This window comes from Colius striatus, chromosome 3 (assembly GCF_028858725.1).
Source record: "Colius striatus isolate bColStr4 chromosome 3, bColStr4.1.hap1, whole genome shotgun sequence".
NCBI classification, from domain to species: Eukaryota; Metazoa; Chordata; class Aves; order Coliiformes; family Coliidae; genus Colius; species Colius striatus.
The window spans coordinates 89,966,249-89,986,780 of record NC_084761.1 but is presented as its reverse complement, the minus strand read 5'-3'; the positions used below and the strand labels follow the sequence as shown (position 1 = coordinate 89,986,780).

The following is a 20,532-nucleotide window of genomic DNA, read 5'->3' as shown; positions in this document are numbered from 1 at the left end:
GAAAGCTGCTACAAGCTTACAGAAGCCACTTGGAACATCCAGTAAGGACATTCATTGGAAATACTGTCAGTGGAATTTAAAAAAATATATACTGTAGTTTTCCACTGTTGTCTAAGTTGAAAATATTGCTGTTCAAGAAGTCTGGGTCTTATTGAATGTTTAACCTTTGCTGCGTAGAAATCAGGTGGTGAAAAATTGTCCTTTTCTAGTAGAAACTAATTTTCAGTTGACACAGATATCCATAGGGAAGTATCTGGAGAGGTAAGGGAACACAGAGAGAACTACTCTAGCCAAGTGGTAGTTGTAGCATCTATAATAGACATCTGTATAAAAGATGGGGTTTTTTAACTACCAGATGTCTTGAGCATTTCCTTTTTTCCTAATTTGAGCTCCTTGATTATAATGAAGAGCAGTTGTATAAAGATGAATTCAGCTTAACAATGAGTTTTAACAACAGCTTCTGTTTACAATTTCATATATGTGATTAGTGCATGCAGCTTTCTGAACTGTGTATTAAATGTATTTTAAATGTACTTTAAATTTTATATAAAATAATTTCTGAATAATAATTTGTGACAATTATCTTTAAGGCTTGTTCCAAAGCTGTTTTATAACTGTGATCAAGGACAGGCTGATCCAGTTGTGGCAGCAGCAAGAGACCAAAGCAGTGTCTACCTGAAACTACTAATGCATGAAACACAGCCACCATCTCACTTTGCAGTGAGCACTATCACCAGGTATGTTATATCTTGTCTTGCTTTAACAGGAGTGTAGATGCTGATTTCAGTTTATGGTGCCTAAAATCATACCTAAATCGTAAAAATCCATGTGCTTATGAATTCTTTTTCTAATTTGTAGGAGCATCGGTGGTAGATTTAGGCTCTGCAGAAACAGACTGATTTTTAAAGAGTAAACTGGTGTGACAGTTAGTAGTGATGTGCTCACACATTGATCACAAGGCACCTTTATTCTGTGATAAACTTTATCATGTCTTCACCTGAGGTCACTCTATTTGTCTGTTAAATTGCACAACTAAGTTCAGCTTTACAAGCCAATCATATATTTACATTATTCCTCGGGTATGGTGATTTATATTTAGAACTCTTCACATCCTGTTAATGATTGTGATTGCAGAAGTCTGTACTGCCTGTATAATTTCGAAGTAAATTCTTATTTTGATAGTGTGATCTTCTTGTATTTTTGCTGCCAACTATGCTTTCCTAAACTCTTCTGTTTAGATGTCCTGTCTTACAGCAATATGAGTTGTATATCTTTATGAAAACTTTTTGCTTCCATCAATTTGTCATGGAACTTCTTAACTATGTACTTTTTCCATACATGATCTTGATCACATCACATCACTTTAGATTTTATATGCTATAGTATGGAAACAATAGAACTTTGTGAACATGTGTTGTTTCAAAAAAGGTATGTATTTACAGCAATAATCCAACGTTTGTGAACATGCAAAAACGTTAGATTGATATGAGCCATAAGCAAAGACTAATGTTACATTAATGGGGATTTCTAGAGCACTTAGATATTGAGAGTAGGTCTATTGTTTCTGTTTGCTTAAAAAGGGATTTGGTTTATAAAGTAAATGGATTTTGCTAGTGCAGAAGCAAAAATATTAAAATAGTATTTATATAACAAAATAATATTTAATGTTCTATGATTTTGTGTTTTATAAGCAGTCTATGAAATAAGTAATAGTAGTTTAATCCATAATCATTTTAGAAGTGCATAATTTTTTCAAGACCATGTTTTAGTGGAGGAACTGTTTCTCTTTCAGAACATACAGAGGTTACAATATGCTGCAAAGTCCAACAGATGTCACCATGGAAAACAATCTCTCAAGGGTTATTGCAGCAATTTCCCATGCATTGACAATCTCCACTACAAGAGCACTTACGGTGAGTTATCTTGGTTGCTGCGCTTTTTCATGTCTCTTCTTTGCTTGATGCCTTTTATTTTTAATTATTTCCTGTCTGTATTTGTGTTTTTAGCTTTGGTACTGTGGCAATGGCAATAGTAATATATTTAATTTTCACTCTTAAGAGACTTTGTTGTTGTCAACTCTTCCAGTGATGAATCTGATACAATTTTTGGTGTTAACTTTTCAGTTTGGCTGCTGTGAAGCTTTGTGTCTTCTTTCCACAACGTTTCCAGTCTGCACCTGGAGCGTGGGATGGCACTGTGGGTATGTTCCCTCATCTGTTATTCAACCTTCTAAAAGTCATGTTTGGGAAACAGAAGTACATTGGAAATCCTAGTTAGGTTATACTCTTTTAAGCTTAACTTAGAATTACTTAAGAACTTCATACAGAGGAGTGTAAGGTCAGGATATCAGGATATTGTGTCAGCACTTTGTCAACTCTGGAACCATGGCATATATCACAGGGAATGGCTGCAACTGCTGTAGTTAAGACACATTTGTTCAACATCTATCTAAATAAATAACAGGAGAAGATTTTCCATGCTTTTCAAAGAATGTTTATCTTCAGGATATTGTTTATTGTAGTATCTCTTTAAAAACAGAACATTGTTGTCTTCACCTTAGTCTCATGTTCATGTTGAAAAACAATGGGTAAAGCAAACTGGTTTCTAATTGCTTTTATAACTATGAAAGTGTCAAATCAGTGTTTAAATCCTTTTCATTTGGCACACTGAATCAGAACACCAGATGAGCTATCTGTAATAATTGTTATGTAGGTAATATCTGATAACCCCCAAGTGCTTACATTCTGAAAAGTTTCTTCAGAATGTACCTGTATGGTTGGCAACTCTAAAGCTTTGATCTTACCTTCTGATTATCGTTGTGCTGTGCCATGTGAGCTGTAAAACTAGCTACTGAAGATGGACATGTGTCAAACTGTTTGTTTTTTAAATAGATTTAGCATCATTTGTGTTGATTTTCTTTGTTACTGTAATTGTGTCTCTTATTTTACTATTCTGGTGTCCTGAAACTCTATTGCAAAATTTTATCTTGTTTTAAAAACAAACCAAACCTCAACAAGAACTGCAAACCAACCCTTTCCCAGCTACTTTTCCTGTTGGCATGCCTTTTTTTCACCTTGCTGGCCGTAAGTCTGTTGTGCTCTGTATAGCATTCTAACTGATATCTTTTGAGATATAAATCTGTTATTAACAAGTGGAGTAGGTTTAATATGTGAGCAGTACTTAGCCGGAAAGTAAAATCAATGTCAAATGGCAACAATGTGTCTTCTGGTCTACCCAGCTTAAAAAAAGATGCATCTGATATTCATCAGTGATGCAAGAACACATAACCTGTGTCCCTTCCTCTCATTCTTTCATAAATTTCCAGCCCCTGTTCTTACTCATTTGGATTGTTAATTTTATCTTTATGGAAAGACAGAAACACTGTTCTGGGAAATAATAAGATAACAACATGGATAATAACATGGGAATTTTACCAAATTTCTTTTCTGTCTTAAGTATTGTAATTCTTGCAATTCAAAAGCTATTGGAACTGCTGCATTCCAACTCAGTACAACTCAACATGGATGATTTCTTAAGTAAACAACACTTAGGAATTAAAATACTTCTAGAAAAAGGGCACTATAATTACCTGTGTACATTTGCTAAAATAATAGATATTCTTAGTGTAAGTTTTAGTTTCTGTATTTGTAATTTGTTAATTAAAATAGTCTGAAAACAATTTCTTTATATAGAAGTTGCATAAAGTCTTTTCCCTGACAGGTTAGTAGTATTGTGCGGGTCTTAACAGCTTTGAAATGATGTGTATAACTCACATAGTGTTCTGACAAACTGCTTTTGGTGATATCTGCCTGCTCTTTTTGAAACTTAAGTTGTGTGCAAAAATGTGATTTTCCTTTAAACATGGAATGCAGCAGCAACTTACATGTCTCATCTCTACCCTTGCATATGCTCTTTACTTTTAACTGGGGCTAGTTCAGGACCATACTGGTTAGCAATTAAATACAGAATTCTTCACTTTATCAGTAGATGTCACTAGCAGCTTTGGTATTTGCCATTTAAAAATAAAGAAAGAAGTAACATCTCTTCAAGAAGAGAAGGTGTTTTCAAGTCTCTGCTGCAAATTGCATTTTTATAAGTCCAACTTGAATGTTAAATGTGTATTTCTGTAGCATTTATTGTGTTGTTTTAGATTAGCAGTCTGCTTCGCCATTAATTTTCTTAAGACTCTTTTCCCCATTTTGGCAATTTTAAGAGTCATGACATTCCAAAATTAAACTTTCAGTGTTTCCCAGCCAAGTGCTTCAGATGAAGCTCAGAGGGGCTGCACCATTGGAATGGCTGGTATGGTCCTATCTCTCCTTTCATCAGCGTGGTTCCCACTGGACCTCTCTGCACATCAGGATGCTTTGATTTTGACTGGAAACTTGCTTGCAGGTAAGGCAGAACAAGAGAAGTAGAAGTGTCCTGATGTTTTTACTGTTACCATCAGGAAGCCTGTATCTCACTCTGTTCTGATTGCACACCACAATACTTGCAAGGCTAAGCAGAAATGTCTTAAATTCCAAAGAAGAAATTTCTTAAATACAAGAGGTTTGAAAAGATACTGCCTCCACATTGTAAACGTCCTGTAGTTGCCAAAGGGAATGTGAAGTATGTTTAGTACAGGCTGGTTACAAAGAATTAACATTTTCTTATTGTTTAAAACTATGCACTTACTCTTGGTTTTGAAAATAGAGACTCTTTCCCTGTTTGAATTTCTGTTCATATTGAGATGATAACCATATATGCTTCTAAAATTTTCTGATACTTAAGTGTTTATCTGAACAGTTTTTGTTTACTGAAAGAGGGTAGATTTAGATTCAATATAAGGCAGAAATTCTTCCCTGTGAGGGTGGCAATGCACTGAAGCAGGTTGTATAGAAATGTGGATACTCCATCCCTGAAAGTGTTCAGCCAGGGTGGATGGAGCTTTGAGCAGCCTGATCTAGTGGACTGTGTCCATGCCTGTGGCAGGGAGGTTGGAACTAGGTGGTCTTTAAGGTCCCTTCTGACTCAGTCTGTTCTATGATTCTATGATCTTCTTTAAAGAATGTAATTTCTATTGCAGCAAGTGCTCCCAAGTGCTTAAAGAATCCCTGGAATGTGGAGGAAGATTCAAACCAAGGTGCTGCAAAGCAAGAGGAACCTTGGCCAGCTCTGGCAGATCGAACTCTTGTTACTTTAGTAGAACAGCTCTTTTCTCATCTGTTGAAGGTCATTAATATTTGTGCACATGTAATGGATGATGTTGCTCCTGGCCCCGCAGTAAAGGTATGGATTAAAAATAAAGTGGTTTGACTTAAATACTGTTGTAATGCAGACTTCTCGAAGGCTTCACATTTTGGAGTTGTTACAGGTAGCTAATATCTAGATAATTTGACTTGGATGAGAGCAAGTAACATGAGAAGAAACATGCAGATTGTTCTTCTACAGAGTGGGTTTTCCTTTTGTTCTGTAATGTATGTAATACTAACTTAAACTTTGAACCTTTTATTCCTGGTAACTTAATTGAAACATCAATTTAGTGAGAAATGTGTGTAGTAAGTGGAGTATTACATTGCAAACATTTGTTGACTTTGGGGTTGGTTGGCTGGCTGTAATGCACTGAGCTCCTTTTGAGGCTAAAAATACCTCCCCTATCTGCAAAATATTTAGACTTCTGAAACAGGTGATGTGAGGTACGTTCAGATTTGGGTTTGTTGGGTTTTTTGAGACCTCTATGTTTTGAGGCTGATTTGGTGACTGTAAAGCACTGTTGTTAGGATTAGTAATTTCTTCGTATTTTAAAAATGTGAGAGTATTTTTTTTTTTTTGACACTTACTTGTCTGGAATCAAAAAGTTTAGTCATTGAGCTCTAAGTCCATCTTATTGGTTTATGCTGAAGCTGGGAAGGGAAGTAGAGTATATATTAAATATCTGTTTTTTCACCCAGAAAATTCATGTCCTGAACCTGAGAGCTGACACATTTCCCTTTAAATGACAATCAAATAAAGAGAAGTTTAAACAAGGGATGAATATGGTTGAATTTGTGTAGAAGAAGAAGAAGAAGAAAAGCTACTTGTCCGTAAAAGTTAATAAAGCTTCTTTTATTTCTAGGCAGCGTTACCTTCTCTCACAAATCCACCTTCTCTTAGTCCAATTCGGAGGAAGGGAAAGGAGAGGGAGTCTGTTGAACAGGCGTCTGTGCCAATGAGCCCTAAAAAGGGTGGGGAAACAAGTCCAGGTAGGCACACTTACTCCTATTCACTCTCCCACCCACCATCCCCACCTAAATATGGTTATGACTTAGAGAGAAGAAATAAAACTGAGTAACTTGTTTTGTGAAGTCGTAGTTCAAAGGCTGGTAGACCTACTGTCAGAAGTTCTTTTCTCTACTATATTGCAGGAAAGGCAGCTGAGGGTGAGACCTTCTTTACTGTTTTGGTTTTTTATGAAAATTAACTACTTTCAAAGCAATGTTTTCTGAATGTACTCATCTGTTGAGTAAAATTAAGAAGTAATTTTTGCATATTTTATACTTAAAAGAAGTTGGAAAGTTGCTTTGCAACGTTTCCCAGGAATAACTTCCATTGCTCTTGGGAACAAGATTCTGAATCCTGGCAACTTTCTTTTTCTTAGTAATGAATGAAGGAAATGGATGTTAATTCTGGTTTGTAAATTGTACTTGCACTTCAATAAAAACCCTTTAGGTTAATTTCTCTTCACTTGGCAGGCTAGTTTCTTGGAGTGCTAGTTCTTTTTCTACATGTACAGCATGTGTTTATGGAGTTCAAAATACTCATGCAGATCAACACATTCATGGTCTCATAGTTCAGTTATGGTAGATTATGTTGAGTACACTTGTCATGAGCACCCCAGAAAAATTATGTGTGCTAATCTATGATATACTTTTAAGCTACTAGGCAAACTGATGCTACTGGGCCCGTTCCAACAAGTAAATCTTCTTCAGTAGGAAGCTTTTATCATCTTCCATCATATCTGAAGTTATACGATGTCTTGAAAGCAACTCATGCTAATTATAAGGTATTACGTGATATTGTTTATTTGAGTTAGAATGTGGTTGGGAAATCACTATGTTTCTTTTAAACATAGCTCTGCTTCTATTGAGACTCACTTGTTTGCCTGTGTAAACAGTTTATCCACACAAAAGAAATTTTAAAAATCTCAACCACTACCACTAAAAAGAAAACCCAACCTAAGAAAAACCCCTGATAAGCATTGTTACCCTGTTGTTTGTTTATCTGCTGTCACTAATGCTGGTACCAAATGATCCTGTGCTAACTTGGCAATGCTGGATAGATCCAAGTGTCCTCAGTTATGGATGACCTTGTTACTCAGTTCAGGTAACAGAAGATGCATTCCCTAGCAGCTTGGAGATCTGATCTGTACACTTCAGAGAGTATATTCTTATCACACCTGCTATGTTTTGAGGAAATATTCCTTCTCTGTTACTTGTCAACATCCCATGCTTTCCCGCATACTGTACCTTCCTGAAGCTATCAGATCCCTTTCATTTTAATAGTCAAAATTAAGTCCTCCTTTTCCAGCAATTCCCAAGGGAGTCTATGCTGTCACTGGTGTTGATTGAACTATAATGAAACTTCAGGCAAATGGTCTTTTTGTGTTAATACCCACCTTTTTCTGTGATTTTTATCTCCTTGTTAAATAATTGTTAAGAAAAGTGTGTTTTCACTTCTGTGGCCCAGGTTACTTTGGATCTCCAGAACAGTAATGAAAAGTTTGGGTGTTTCTTACGATCTGCCTTAGATGTTCTGTCTCAGATCTTGGAGCTTGCTACTCTTCAAGACATTGGAAAGGTATAAGATTTGTGTGGTTTTTCTTTTGTGCTTAAGTTGTTAAATATCTGTGGTCCTTCCTGGCAAAAGGCATGTATGAACGTTTTTAAAACTGATACTATCAAGAGAGACAGTAATCCTAGAAGCCTTTTGCCACAATGTTGAGTAAAGTGCTAAAGCAGATTTTATGGATTAAATTGCTGCTATTGAAAGTTGGAGTCACTTTTTTACTGTTTAAATTTCACATGGAGATTTTTCTTTCCAGCAAAGTGGTTTGCCTTCAATCATTCTTACTATATTAATATGTTTAAATATACTCTTGTTAAATATACAAAATGTCAGAAGGCATACTGCTCTTCTTCATCTCCTTGTGTCTTGCTATTTTCTCTCCTTAATTGTGGTGTTAGGCATTGTGGTATTTTAAGACTAGGAGGTAGGTCTTACTTTTTTTTTTACTTCTATGACTTCCCTTAAGTTAGTGTAGTTTTACTTGGAAAAAAAAAAAAAAGCAGTACTGTTCTCCAGTTTTCATAGTAATCATTTATATAATGCAGAAAAATGCAGTTAAGTGCACTTGTTTTTCTGATTTTCCAGTGTGTAGAAGAAATCTTGGGATACCTGAAATCATGTTTTAACAGAGAACCAACAATGGCAACAGTGTGTGTACAGCAGGTAAGGAGGTAATTTTTTGTCTCTTACTGGAAGGTTAATTTTGACGTCAATTGATGACCATTCTTTTAAGGGAAGCAGTGTGAGGAAACTGTAGCCCAGGTGGAGCAGAGCATATTTTCTTTCATTTTCATTACTTGTTCTGAAGCTTGATACCATCTGAATAACATAATTTCTTCTCGAACTGCTTCCAATTCAAAGAACTATTTTATCTGATGCTCAGAAAACAAGTTTGTTTTGTACATTCCCAAGTGTGTCTGTAGCCAATTAACTACATCAAACACCTGGAAAGCAAAGAACTGTCTTACTGATGGATTTCTTGCAGACTTCCAGTTAAATGTTTAGGTTTAAGTCATCAAAGTTTAATTTTGGTGGGAGGTGAGCTTTCTGGTTTGAATTGTCACATGGAAATAACTTTAGTTGCAAACACAGTCGTATATTTTGGGGTGAGATGTGGATTATTGCTTTTTTCCAGCTTTTTGCTTTGATCTTGTGTTTGACTACGTGCTCCAGAGTTTGCATTTTGGCCTATTCTCTTAAACCCGTTGGGATGATGATGAGTCAAGTGTTTATTTTTTTTCCTTTAATGTTAACCTATTCTTTTTTGTCCCTTTCAATTTTCCTGTCTAGTTATTGAAAACATTGTTTGGGACAAATCTGGCTTCTCAGTATGATGGCTTGTCTTCAAATCCCAACAAAGCTCAAGGCAAAGCTCAACGCTTAGGTTCTTCCAATTTGCGACCTGGTCTCTATCATTATTGCTTCATGGCACCATACACACATTTTACCCAGGCCCTGGCTGATGCTAGTCTAAGGAATATGGTTCAGGCCGAGCAGGAACATGATGCTTCAGGGTAATTTTCTTCCCTTATAATACAATGTTAACTTGACCTAGAATATCTTTTTATTTTTATAAGTGCAAGTATTGTATAGGAGTTAAGTAACTTAAAATTAATGTATTGTGTATTGTAGACTTAAGCAGAATAATTTGTCTTGGTAGCGACAAAACTATTGATTAGCACTAGTACCTTTCCCAAATCAGAGCTAAATTGTTAAAATGGATATCACTTAAGTTTTTTAAAAGGTTAATAGTTTAAAATGCTTGTTTTCAAAATCATTAATTGGCTAATTATCATAAAGTTATACAATGTTAAGGGCTAGAAGGGACCTTTAGAGAACATCTAGTCCAAGCTCCCTGCAGAAGCAGCTCAACCTAGATCAGGTCACATAGGAACATGTCCAGGCAGGTGTTGAAGACCTCCAAGGAAGGAGACTCCACACCCTCCCTGGGCAGCCTGTGCCAGGGCTCCCTCACCCTCATAGTGAAATAGTTTTTTCTTATATTTAAGTGGAACTTTTTGTGTTCCAGCTTCATCCCATTACCCCTTGTCCTGTTGCTAGATACTATAGAAAAAAGGGATGTCCCAACCTCCTGACACCCACCCTTTAGATATTTGTAAATATTAATGAGATCCTCCCTCAGTCTCCTCTTCTCCAGACTAAACAGCCCCAGTTCTTGCAGCCTTTCCTCATAAGGAAGATGCTCCAGTCCCCTGATGATCTTGATGGCCCTGTGCTGGACTGTCTTCTGAAGTTCCCTGTCCCTTTTGAGCTGAGGAACCCAGAACTAGACACAGGACTTCAGATGAGGCCTCACCAGGGCAGAGTAGAGGGGGAGAAGAATCTCCCTTGACCTGCTGGCCCCACACTCTTCTTGATGTATGCCAGGGTGCCATTGGCATTCTTGGCCAGGAGGGCACATTGCTGGCTCATGGTTAGTTTATTATCAACCAGGACTCCCAGGTCTCTTTCTGCAGAGCTGCTCTCCAGCAGGTCAGTCCCCAGCCTCTCCTGGTGCATGGGGTTGTTCCTTCCAAGAGGCAGGACTCTGCACTTGTCCTTGTTGAACCTCATGAGGTTCCTCTGCCCATTATGGCAAACAGACAGTGTCCTTAAATGAAAGATGGAAGGGTGACTCAGCAAAAAACAGAAATTCTTTCTCTACTTAATGTTTGTTGTCCACAAATCTGCAATCTAATCATAGTGTATTGTAGTTTGTTACCACTCTTTCATTTTACTAAGATTCTTGTGCTTGTCTCTCTATATTTTTTTTAATGTGTATGGGGTTTTTTGGCTTTTTTATGGCAGATGGTTTGATGTCCTGCAGAAAGTTTCTACACAGCTGAAAACTAGCATTAGCAGTGCAGCAAAACATCGTGCTGATAAGGTACTTGTATCTACATACTCCTGAAAGAACTGTACCTTAGATTTACAATAGTTTTTCCTCGTTTTGAAATGTAATTTGATTTTGAATCAGAGACCTGTTCAGATGTTAGATTACTTTAAAATCTCTCTGTTACAGAATGCTATTCACAATCACATTCGTTTATTTGAACCCCTTGTCATAAAAGCATTGAAACAATATACAACAACAACATCGGTACAGCTGCAGAGACAAGTTCTAGACTTGCTTGCTCAACTGGTTCAACTGCGGGTGAACTACTGTCTTCTGGATTCAGATCAGGTTGGCTCCTTACTATTTTTGCAAATTGGTAGTACAGGGATCTCACCAGCAGGCTTAATGTTTACAGGGAAAATACTTGCAACAGTCCATTCATCGTTTTCCCCTATAGTACAAAAGCTTAAAGGAGGGTGAGACTCAGCTTGACCACTCTACCGTAAAGAGCTTCAGATTTCTGGTTCTCTGTTGCATATAAATTACTAAAATAGTTGTTGCAGAGGTTATAAAGAGCTGTTCTCAGATTGCCTTTAGGAGTAAGATGATGTGAGCAATACAATCAGTATTGTTAAGTAGAAGTTCATTTACAGAGATACCTTCTTTCTATATTGAGAGCATGGACTACTGCATGACTGACAGTGAGCATCATGGTTGACAGCCATTATTTGATTTTAAACATAGGAGGAAGCTAGTGGCAAGTACAGTAGTCTAGTTGTCAATATAAGCAGTAAATGCAGCACTTTACTACAGTATTTTTAGGTTTATAAACTAGTAAGAATTGCAATACATAGCTTTCCTGTAACTTCAACACAGATAAATGTTCTCAATGCATAAACACTTTGGATTTTACCTTGGTTTAGAGCTAAATTTCTGGTTGATTCTTAACTACTTGGCTGTAATGCCTCAAATAGTGTATGTTACATGAATGAGAAAGTTAGAAATATATAACTACAAGTAAAATGTGACAGAAGTTCATGCAAATCATAATAGGCTCTAACATCAACAATATTCTCAAGGTCTTTAACTGTAGAAGGAACACTTTGTAACATACTAAAATGAGCTCTAAGAGTAAATGACTTTTCAATGCCTGTCTTTCTCTCCTTCCAAAACACACACTGATTTATAACTCTGCCAAAATGTTTTCTAATGGGAATTAATGTCTCTGTATCTATTGTGTGCTTTGTTCTCTCTTTAGGTGTTTATTGGGTTTGTGTTAAAGCAGTTTGAATACATCGAAGTAGGACAGTTCAGGTATGAAATCTGCAAAGATCATTTAAGCGATGTGAGTTTACAACTGCCTCATTCTGAACCATGTAGTGATTAATTTTGCTGGTTATTTCTGTCTTATGAGAAAGGGAATTACCTTCTGGACAATGTGCTTGTTTGTTGTCTGGCTCCAGTGGTAGCCCCTTTAAATCATTTGGGTTCCATGTGACTGAAGAAGTAGACAGGTAGCATGAGGGAAAAGAAAAAAAACTTAAGCTATATTTTTCTCCGTGTAGTATTGGAAATCCATTCCTTTGGTACTCCCTCCAAAGCTATGCTTTCAGGAATCAATCAGCACTTCATTGCTAGGATTCATTTACTGAAGGGGGAGCTACTTCTTCCTATTGTGGCTTCAGTGTGAATCTGTTTGTATTCTGATCACCTGGTAGATTTTGTATAGTACCTAATAGATCATAGTCAATGCAGTGGAATTTTTTTGTTATCCTCACACTTGGATTTGTAGGAGGAGAGAACTGGGTTTTTTGTTCTGTAGGTGTTATGTGTGTCATGTGCATCTGTATGTGTTTATTTTAGTAACTGTATAATGGTCAAAACTTGAAAGAAATCCCTTGTGGGAAAAAACCTCACAGTAAAGAACAGGGCACAAAAGATATGCTGTATAGAAGGAGAACAATATATTCTTTTAAAAAACCTTACTGTAAAAAGATGAATTTGTACTGAAGAGAGTCGTGAAATTCAAACTTGACACTTGTAATTTTCTTTTTCAGGGAGTCTGAAGCAATTATTCCTAATATCTTCTTTTTCCTGGTGTTGCTGTCTTATGAGCGGTATCATTCCAAACAGATAATTGGAATTCCTAAGATTATTCAGCTCTGTGATGGTATTATGGCCAGTGAGAGGAAAGCAGTTACACATGGTAATTAAAAACACCAATGAAAGCATCAACACTAATATTAGTAATAGTTCAGCAATGAAAACAGTATTGAATACTGTGCTCCAGAAAACTGTAATCATACTGATTGTTCCAGAAGACACTAGCTTGTAAGTTTTTGTTACATGAAATGAGTCTCAATGTTGTCAGGAAGTTTATTGTATGCTAGTAATACTGCTGCCTTGTATTTCTCATTGATGTAATAGTAACAAAGCTTTTATTTGAAACTCTATTAGGTAATAAGTTCACAACATAGCAGTACCTTAAAGATTTTAACTTTTAGTCCCCTTCCCTTCCTCTCTGCTTTTAGCCTTTAAGTAGAAGCATCTCTCTGATACTTTCCAGTGATTATGAGAGGTACTTTACAAAAATATCTATTTTATATCTATGAGAATGGACACATATGTCCATAATAGACATTTTCTATTAGAAGTAAAAAGGGAAAACATCATTATGCATGATAAGTTTGGTTTTTATTTGTCTGGTTTTTAGAGATGGGTAAACCTTTAAATAAACTAAAGCGCAGTTTACTTTCAGTAGCTGAACTGCTAGAAGGCAACGTGTTCTCTCATGCTAAAACAAACAAATCTCATTTCAGCAATACCAGCTCTGCAACCCATCGTCCATGATCTCTTTGTGTTAAGAGGAACAAATAAAGCTGATGCTGGAAAAGAGTTGGAAACACAAAAGGAAGTGGTAGTGTCAATGCTACTGAGACTTATTCAGTACCATCAGGTAAGAGAGGAAGGCAAAGTATCCCTTTTTATAGCTCATATAAGGGTAACATTGCTTTAATTGCTAGAAGCACTTCAGGCACTTTCTGTACAAAACTTGAATAGCTGGACTCTGTGTGATCTTTCCTTACAAAGAGAGTATGCAAACAGTTTTGAGGGTGAAGGAAAGCTTCTGCACTGCAGATCCACATTTCAAGTTAAATAATATATCTATGGGATTTTATAGTCAAGCCTAAGTAACAAAGCACTGAAAAGCTCCAGTTAAGATCACAGTCTTGATGGTGTTGCAAAATAAATGAACAAAAGATTAGTAGAAGAGTTGTAATAATTTGGGATTCAAGAAACCTAAAAGAATGGGTGTAGAAGTGGAAGAGAGGACCGCATTAAAGTAAGAAACATGCTGCATAGAGATGATTTAGATATTGCTGCACAATAGCAATAGCTTCAATAACATTCTAAAATACAAATTATTTTAAGAAGATAATGAAGCTGGTAGTAAGTGCTGACAACTGTCTAACTACTTTTCCCCCAGAGCTCATGGGTCTGGAAAACATGTTTTTGCTTTGTAGGAGTGTAAGAAGGACTTTGCTCAATACACTTTGTTTAAAAGAAAAACATAAAAGTAATTTTAAAAGAAGTGACATAATTAACATGGGATCTTATTGCTTATTCAGATGCTTAACAAACTTAATGTGCTTTTCCTTTCATCATGTGAAGATGCAATTCTGGTGTATGCTAATGTAAGCAGTGTACCTTCTGAGAATAGTTGGAAGAAAAGGCAGTACATCTTGTCAAAATAATTTGCTGGAACTGCATGTTCAGATTAGGGTAATTCTGTGTATCCACATTTTCTTTTGAATTTGTAGTTTTATAATCATAAAATGACTAATATAACTATATGAAATGGCACTCTGTAGACACATGATGTGAAATAGTGAATAACTTATGTGTTACATAAGGTACTGCAATTGCTAGCAGATCCCCTGCTGACACACTTAACCTATTAAAGACCACCCATGCACTGCTCTTCCCACACCATCCTGTTTGTAGCTCATACTCTGTCCTGTTCTGCTGATGCAGTATGTATAAACCAACCCCTGGGAAGTTCTGTTGTTTCCTGGCTCTGGCTGGGTGTTCTGAGTGACATGTCTATAATTTGGGAGGCTCCAAGAGCTGAAACCTCTACCCTTTTTCTGTTACAAATGTAGTTACCATCCACAGAGCTCCAGAGTTAAGCCCAGAATTGCTTCTGTCTCCTCTCATTCAGCCCAGAGGCATTCCCTTCTCTCATGATCAAACTTTCTGGGAGGACTGCAAACTTTCTGGGAGGAGAGTGTGGTTTCTGTAACCCTCAGGCCAATACCACATTCAGCTATTGGAATGATCCTTCCTGGTGGTGTACTCATTTCTATGCCCTCCCATACACTTTTGTATGGAACTGACATATAGAATCACAGAATGGTAGGGGTTGGAAGGGACCTTTAGAGATCATCTAGTCCAACCCCCCTGCAGAAGCAGGTCAACCTAGATCAAGTTGCACAGGAACACATCCAGGCAGATCTTGAAGACCTCCAAGGAAAGAGACTCCACAACCCCTCTGGGCAGCCTGTGCCAGGGCTCCCTCACCCTCACAATAGAACAGTTTTTTCTTACGTTTAACTGGAACTTTTTTGTGTTCCAGTTTCATCCCAACACCCCTTGTCCTGTTGCTAGATACAGTAGAAGAAAGGGATGCCCCAACCAGCACTTAGCACTTAGATATTTGTAAATATTAATGAGATCCCCCCTCAGTCTCCTCTTCTCCAGACTAAACAGCTTCAGTCCCCTGATCATCTTGATGATGCTGCGCTGGACTCTCCAGAATTTTTCTGTCCCTCTTGAGCTGAGGAGCCCAGAACTGGATACAGGACTCCAGATGAGGCCTAACCAGGGCAGAGGGGGAGCAGAACCTCTCTCAACCTGCTGGCCACACTCTTTTTGATGCATCCCAGGATGCCATTGTCCTTCTTGGCCACGAGGGCACATTGCTGGCTCCTGGTTAGTTTATTATCAACCAGGATTCCCAGCTCTCTCTTTTCTGAGCTAGTCTCCAGCAGGTCAACCTCCAGGCTGTACTGGTGAATTTCAGGTGAATGAGCTCTATAAAAATGTGTATTCCATTTCCTTGACCAAATTGAAATTTTATTTGAGCTAGAGTAAAGAAACTGTATACGGGTGGGAAGTTGCCCACTTTCTTCCTCCTATTTTTGTTGTGTATGCTCTGCAGCATTTATATTGACTATTCTGTTTCTCGTTATTTAAATACTCTTTTAACAAATGCCATTTAAAAGGACCAAGAAAGCATTTTTTTTCCCAAGTTAATAGCAGTAACTGTCGAGTTCTCATTTAAATGTCATAGCTAAGAACAAGCTTTGACCTGAAAATGAGGATTTAAGAATATGGTATTTCTCATGTGGATTTTCTTTTCTTTCTTTCTTCTCTTTGGCAAATGGATGAAACAGGTAAATATTTTTTCCACTATTGTATTATTTAAATGGTTCCTCTTAGTGTGGGTATTTACTTGCATTCTTTTGCCCTTTTCCTCAGGTGCTAGAAATGTTCATCTTAGTGTTGCAACAGTGTCATAAAGAAAATGAAGACAAATGGAAAAGACTGTCCAGGCAAATAGCTGACATAATTCTCCCAATGCTTGCAAAACAGCAGGTTGTTACATGATTTTTTTTAATCAATAACCACTAAATTAATTGTTGTAATGCATGTATCAATAATGGCTTTGGGTAATGTGATTTTGGTCATTCTTGATATGAAGACAGATTTTTTTTGTAAATGTGTTTGCCGTATCTGGAAAAACAATGCAGGGCAAGCTGAGTCGTTGAAATGATCATGGTCATATTTAAATGAGTGGTGTATGTACAGTATCTTTGAGACTCTAGTTGTGTTTTTGCTTAGTGAGGAGAAGGTAAAAACATAGTCTGAAACTTCATTAGTATATCACACAGTCATGGAATAGTTGAGGTTGGAACACACCTCTACATATTGTCTTCCCCTCAAAGCAAGGTCTGTTGGAGAAGGTTGCTTAGGACCATGTCCAGTCAAGTTTTGACAGTCTCCAAGAATGGAGCCTCCATTATCTCTCTGGGCAACCTCTCCCAGTGTCTGAGCATCCTCACAGATGGAAAACAAATAAATATAAACCCCGTATATTTAAATTGAATTTCTTGCATTTTGCCTTTCATCCCGGTACTGAATATTGCTGAAAAGATTCTGGCTCTTCTTTCTGTATTTGTCATCTCCTCCCACCTGCTTCCCCTGGTTAGGTACTTTGTAAACCTTGATAAAGATCCCTCTGACCTTTCTCCAGGCTGAACAGTTTCAACTTCTCCTTATATGACAGGTGCTCCAAGCCTGTGACCATCTGTGTGGCTTTCTGTTGTACTCCCTCCAGTATGTTAATCTCTTTTTCACTGGACAGCACACTGGGGATGGAGTGTAGGTTCTTCTTATCTGAGAAGGAAAGAAAGCTCTTTGGAGAAAGAAGTTTTTTCAGTGCTACTCTCTAAGCAACACGGGACTTGCCTTGGATATAGCTTTCCTGGAATTAGAAACATGTACTTCAAAGATAAAAAATAAAGCTAGTGAAATTGTGGCATTAATGTTCTTTACTGCATGAAGGTGCATCCCCACTCCCATGAAGAGAGTTCATAACTGAGGAGAAAGGGCAGTTATTATGGATCAGGCAATGGTTTTGAGCAAAGATAAAACCTGGCAAACTTAAAGTGCCTTGATTTTGTATGAGTCTGTGCATGTGCTCAACTGTTGAATTATTTAGGCAAGATAGGATCATCTAGATTTCAAGTCCACAAAAAGTTCACTTTTTGAAGTTGATTGTTTTATATTTTATTTAAAAACTGATCAAGTAAGATGTCTTACATCTGTTGCTGCAGTGTGATACTACTGTAGTTGTTCACTTTTCTGATGATTAGGATGGGTGTGTTTTCTTCTAGTTACCTGCTTAAGTTTAGTCATGACCAGTTTTCATCTCTATAAATATGCCTGCTAGGATGTGCAGGGAGAAGAAAAGTTTTTAGATTTTATGACAAGACAGTCTTTTGGTCTTATTCTGAATATGGCATGTTTATCCTAAAAATATAGATATATATGGTATGTATATTGAATTTCTTATGATAGATTTGGTTTTTTTGTCTGTTCTCAAAATTGGTGTGTAGGCAGGTCTGCACTGAAACTTTAATTTACCTTTCAGAGCTTTTGATTGCTCTAAATTTTGTACTGTAAAGGACAACTTTATTACGTGTAGATTTGTCACAGAAATATTGAAAACATGTAGTGATAATTTTGTTTTGCATTTACCTTTAGTGAATAGTTACAAATTAGTTTATTGTTCTTCTTTTACAGATGCATATAGATTCTCATGATGCTTTGGGAGTATTAAACACACTGTTTGAAATTTTGGCTCCGTCATCCCTTCGCCCTGTTGACATGCTTTTAAGGAGTATGTTTGTTACTCCTAAAACAATGGTAAGCAGTTATTTCCAAAGAGGAGAGAGGATTTGTTGTGTTTCATGCAAAACTAAAGAACATGTGTTTCTCTCTCTTAATTTGCAATGTGGTGTTCAAGTACTTGGAGCAGATTTTAGGAAAGAATTGAAACCAAGAGCACTTTGTACAGGAACATTCTGCCTATGGATTATGGATTACTTGCCTTCACTTTTTATTTTGAGGATCAGGAATATAGAGATATGCTATTACAATAAATTCTAGAGTGCAATTTAGTAAGTAAATCACATTTTTCTCATGCAAGTATTAGTAACGTTTTTACAGTTGAGAGATTGTTTTACAAAGTGAACATAAACTTGACAGTTACCACCAGAATAGCATTTTGTTAGACCTGAACAGAGAAATTGTTTCCTGCTTGCTCCCTTCTCAAAAGGGCAGGATTTTATACAGAAGTTAATGAAAATGTTTTAAAATATATTCATATATAATATATGCTGTGTTGAATGCTTTTGAAGCTAAGAGTCTTCTGCATTTTTCTGTTTGTATTAGGCATCAGTGAGCACTGTCCAGCTCTGGGTTTCTGGAATTTTAGCTATCCTTAGAGTTCTGATTTCACAGTCAACAGAAGACATTGTTCTGTCCCGTATACAAGAGCTTTCCTTTTCACCATATTTGATTTCATGTCAAGCAATTAACCGACTGAGACGTGGAGAAAATAACTTACCTGCACCAGAGGATCGCTCTGAGGTGAAACAGGCTAAATATCTGCCTGAAGAGACATTTTCTAGGTATGTTGTCTTTTGAGTAACTGTGGGGAAAGATTAAGATTTATGAGAAATTGCATATCTATTGTGCAATGTACCTGTATAGAACTGTTAACTGGTAGGAATGTTGTCTGTTAATAAGTTGATGAGGGGGAATGTGTGTGGAGGAAGAAATAATTGTAAGGAAAGTAGAAGAGATGAGCGATCTGTGGTAAAGGACTTTGGGCTGTTCTGATACCTCTTCTTGAGGCAAGTGGAAGACCTAATGGAGCTGTTAAATTAGTGAACTCTAGATTTGCTACGATCAGGTCCAAAGACTTGTTAACCTTTTCTGTCCTCCCTGTGTGGAGAACTGAAAGGTGAGTCATCCTGCTAGTAGATGCCCAGGTTCTGTAGTAGTATCTTGGAAGCAGTTGGGAGTCAAATATATTAAGTTAGTCCTGCTCTTTATTTCTTTTTTTTTAAGGAGCTAGCTTTGTCTAGTTAGCTTCCCATGCTGATGTCCACAGAAAGTGACAAACTTCAGGCACAGGAAGCATGGAGAAGGCAGTGATACTATGTTGACATGATTTTTGTCATTATCTTAATGTGATGGAAAGTATTTGAAATAGCCACTTGTTTAAGGAAGTAGAATTTTTCACTCAATTATGGAACTTCAGATACGAGTAAAATGCTGTTTCTAATCTTTCAACTCACTGAGAGGGTTACAGATAGAGGGGGAAGGGTCTTCTGAACTCTCTTCCTATGACCTTACATCCAACAGGAGTGTGTTGAGGACAATTACTGCCAGGATGACTTTTTTTGGTGATGATAATTTCCATTACATTTTTTTTCCCATGGCTGGAGGTTTGCCATGGAACCTATGTGGCAGATGAGGCTGTAAACAGCTGAATTACTGTGACTTGCTGAGCTGCTGTAACTGTCATGGTCATGGTGTATTTTTAGCTCATTGCAAATCATTATAAAGACACCATAGCATTTAGAATGTTTGCTGAGGTGAGGTAGGCTGGTGTATACATGCTATCACAATTTTAGCTGGTGAATAAGTAACACAGATCCAATATGTAATTATCAAAGTGCTTCTCTTCATACCTATACCTTATTTGTTTTAGGTCAACCTATTCTGTAGTATTTAGTTTAGCATCCTATTTAGGATGAATGGACTACATATTTTATTTATCAAACTTAAGGAATTTCATGAGCAAACCTCATTCTGAAAGATTCTGCATTGATAGCATTGTTTGTTGTTTATATACATGGTTTTTCAAGGTTCTTACTACAACTAGTTGGCATTCTGTTGGAAGATATTGTTACCAAACAATTGAAAGTGGACATGAATGAGCAGCAACATACTTTCTACTGCCAGGAGCTGGGCACGTTGCTTATGTGCTTAATACATATCTTCAAATCAGGTAAGCCTTTAAACATTGCCTCACGTAACATTCAGTGACAGGGTGTTTTTTCTGAGACAATTGTTGAACACATATTACTGAGAAGGAATACATAGATGCTGAAGACATTCTATCCTACTTAGTATACAGAACCTCCCAAACTTTGTGCTCATGTATGCGGGGCATGTTGTTCACATTTCTTCTCTCTATGTGGAACAAAATCCAACTAGTGACTTTTTATCTTTCCTTTTAACTATCTAAAATT

At 37.0% G+C, this 20,532-nt stretch overlaps 1 protein-coding gene across 2 annotated transcripts in view; it reads left to right on the top strand.

The window, feature by feature from the left end:
* The window catches only part of HTT (huntingtin), an 87,303-nt gene that overhangs the window by 30,229 nt on the left and 36,542 nt on the right, over positions 1-20,532 (top strand). For both annotated transcript variants that reach the window (XM_061994338.1, XM_061994337.1), the window contains 19 exons: positions 591-737; positions 1,793-1,913; positions 2,124-2,200; positions 4,244-4,395; positions 5,069-5,271; positions 6,098-6,224; positions 6,897-7,024; positions 7,708-7,818; positions 8,392-8,469; positions 9,097-9,320; positions 10,615-10,693; positions 10,829-10,990; positions 11,901-11,956; positions 12,700-12,848; positions 13,462-13,598; positions 16,184-16,300; positions 18,011-18,133; positions 18,662-18,900; positions 20,146-20,288. In XM_061994338.1, the coding sequence (XP_061850322.1) occupies positions 591-737; positions 1,793-1,913; positions 2,124-2,200; positions 4,244-4,395; positions 5,069-5,271; positions 6,098-6,224; positions 6,897-7,024; positions 7,708-7,818; positions 8,392-8,469; positions 9,097-9,320; positions 10,615-10,693; positions 10,829-10,990; positions 11,901-11,956; positions 12,700-12,848; positions 13,462-13,598; positions 16,184-16,300; positions 18,011-18,133; positions 18,662-18,900; positions 20,146-20,288 (2,573 nt within the window). The remainder of the gene's footprint in view (positions 1-590; positions 738-1,792; positions 1,914-2,123; positions 2,201-4,243; positions 4,396-5,068; positions 5,272-6,097; positions 6,225-6,896; positions 7,025-7,707; positions 7,819-8,391; positions 8,470-9,096; positions 9,321-10,614; positions 10,694-10,828; positions 10,991-11,900; positions 11,957-12,699; positions 12,849-13,461; positions 13,599-16,183; positions 16,301-18,010; positions 18,134-18,661; positions 18,901-20,145; positions 20,289-20,532) is intronic.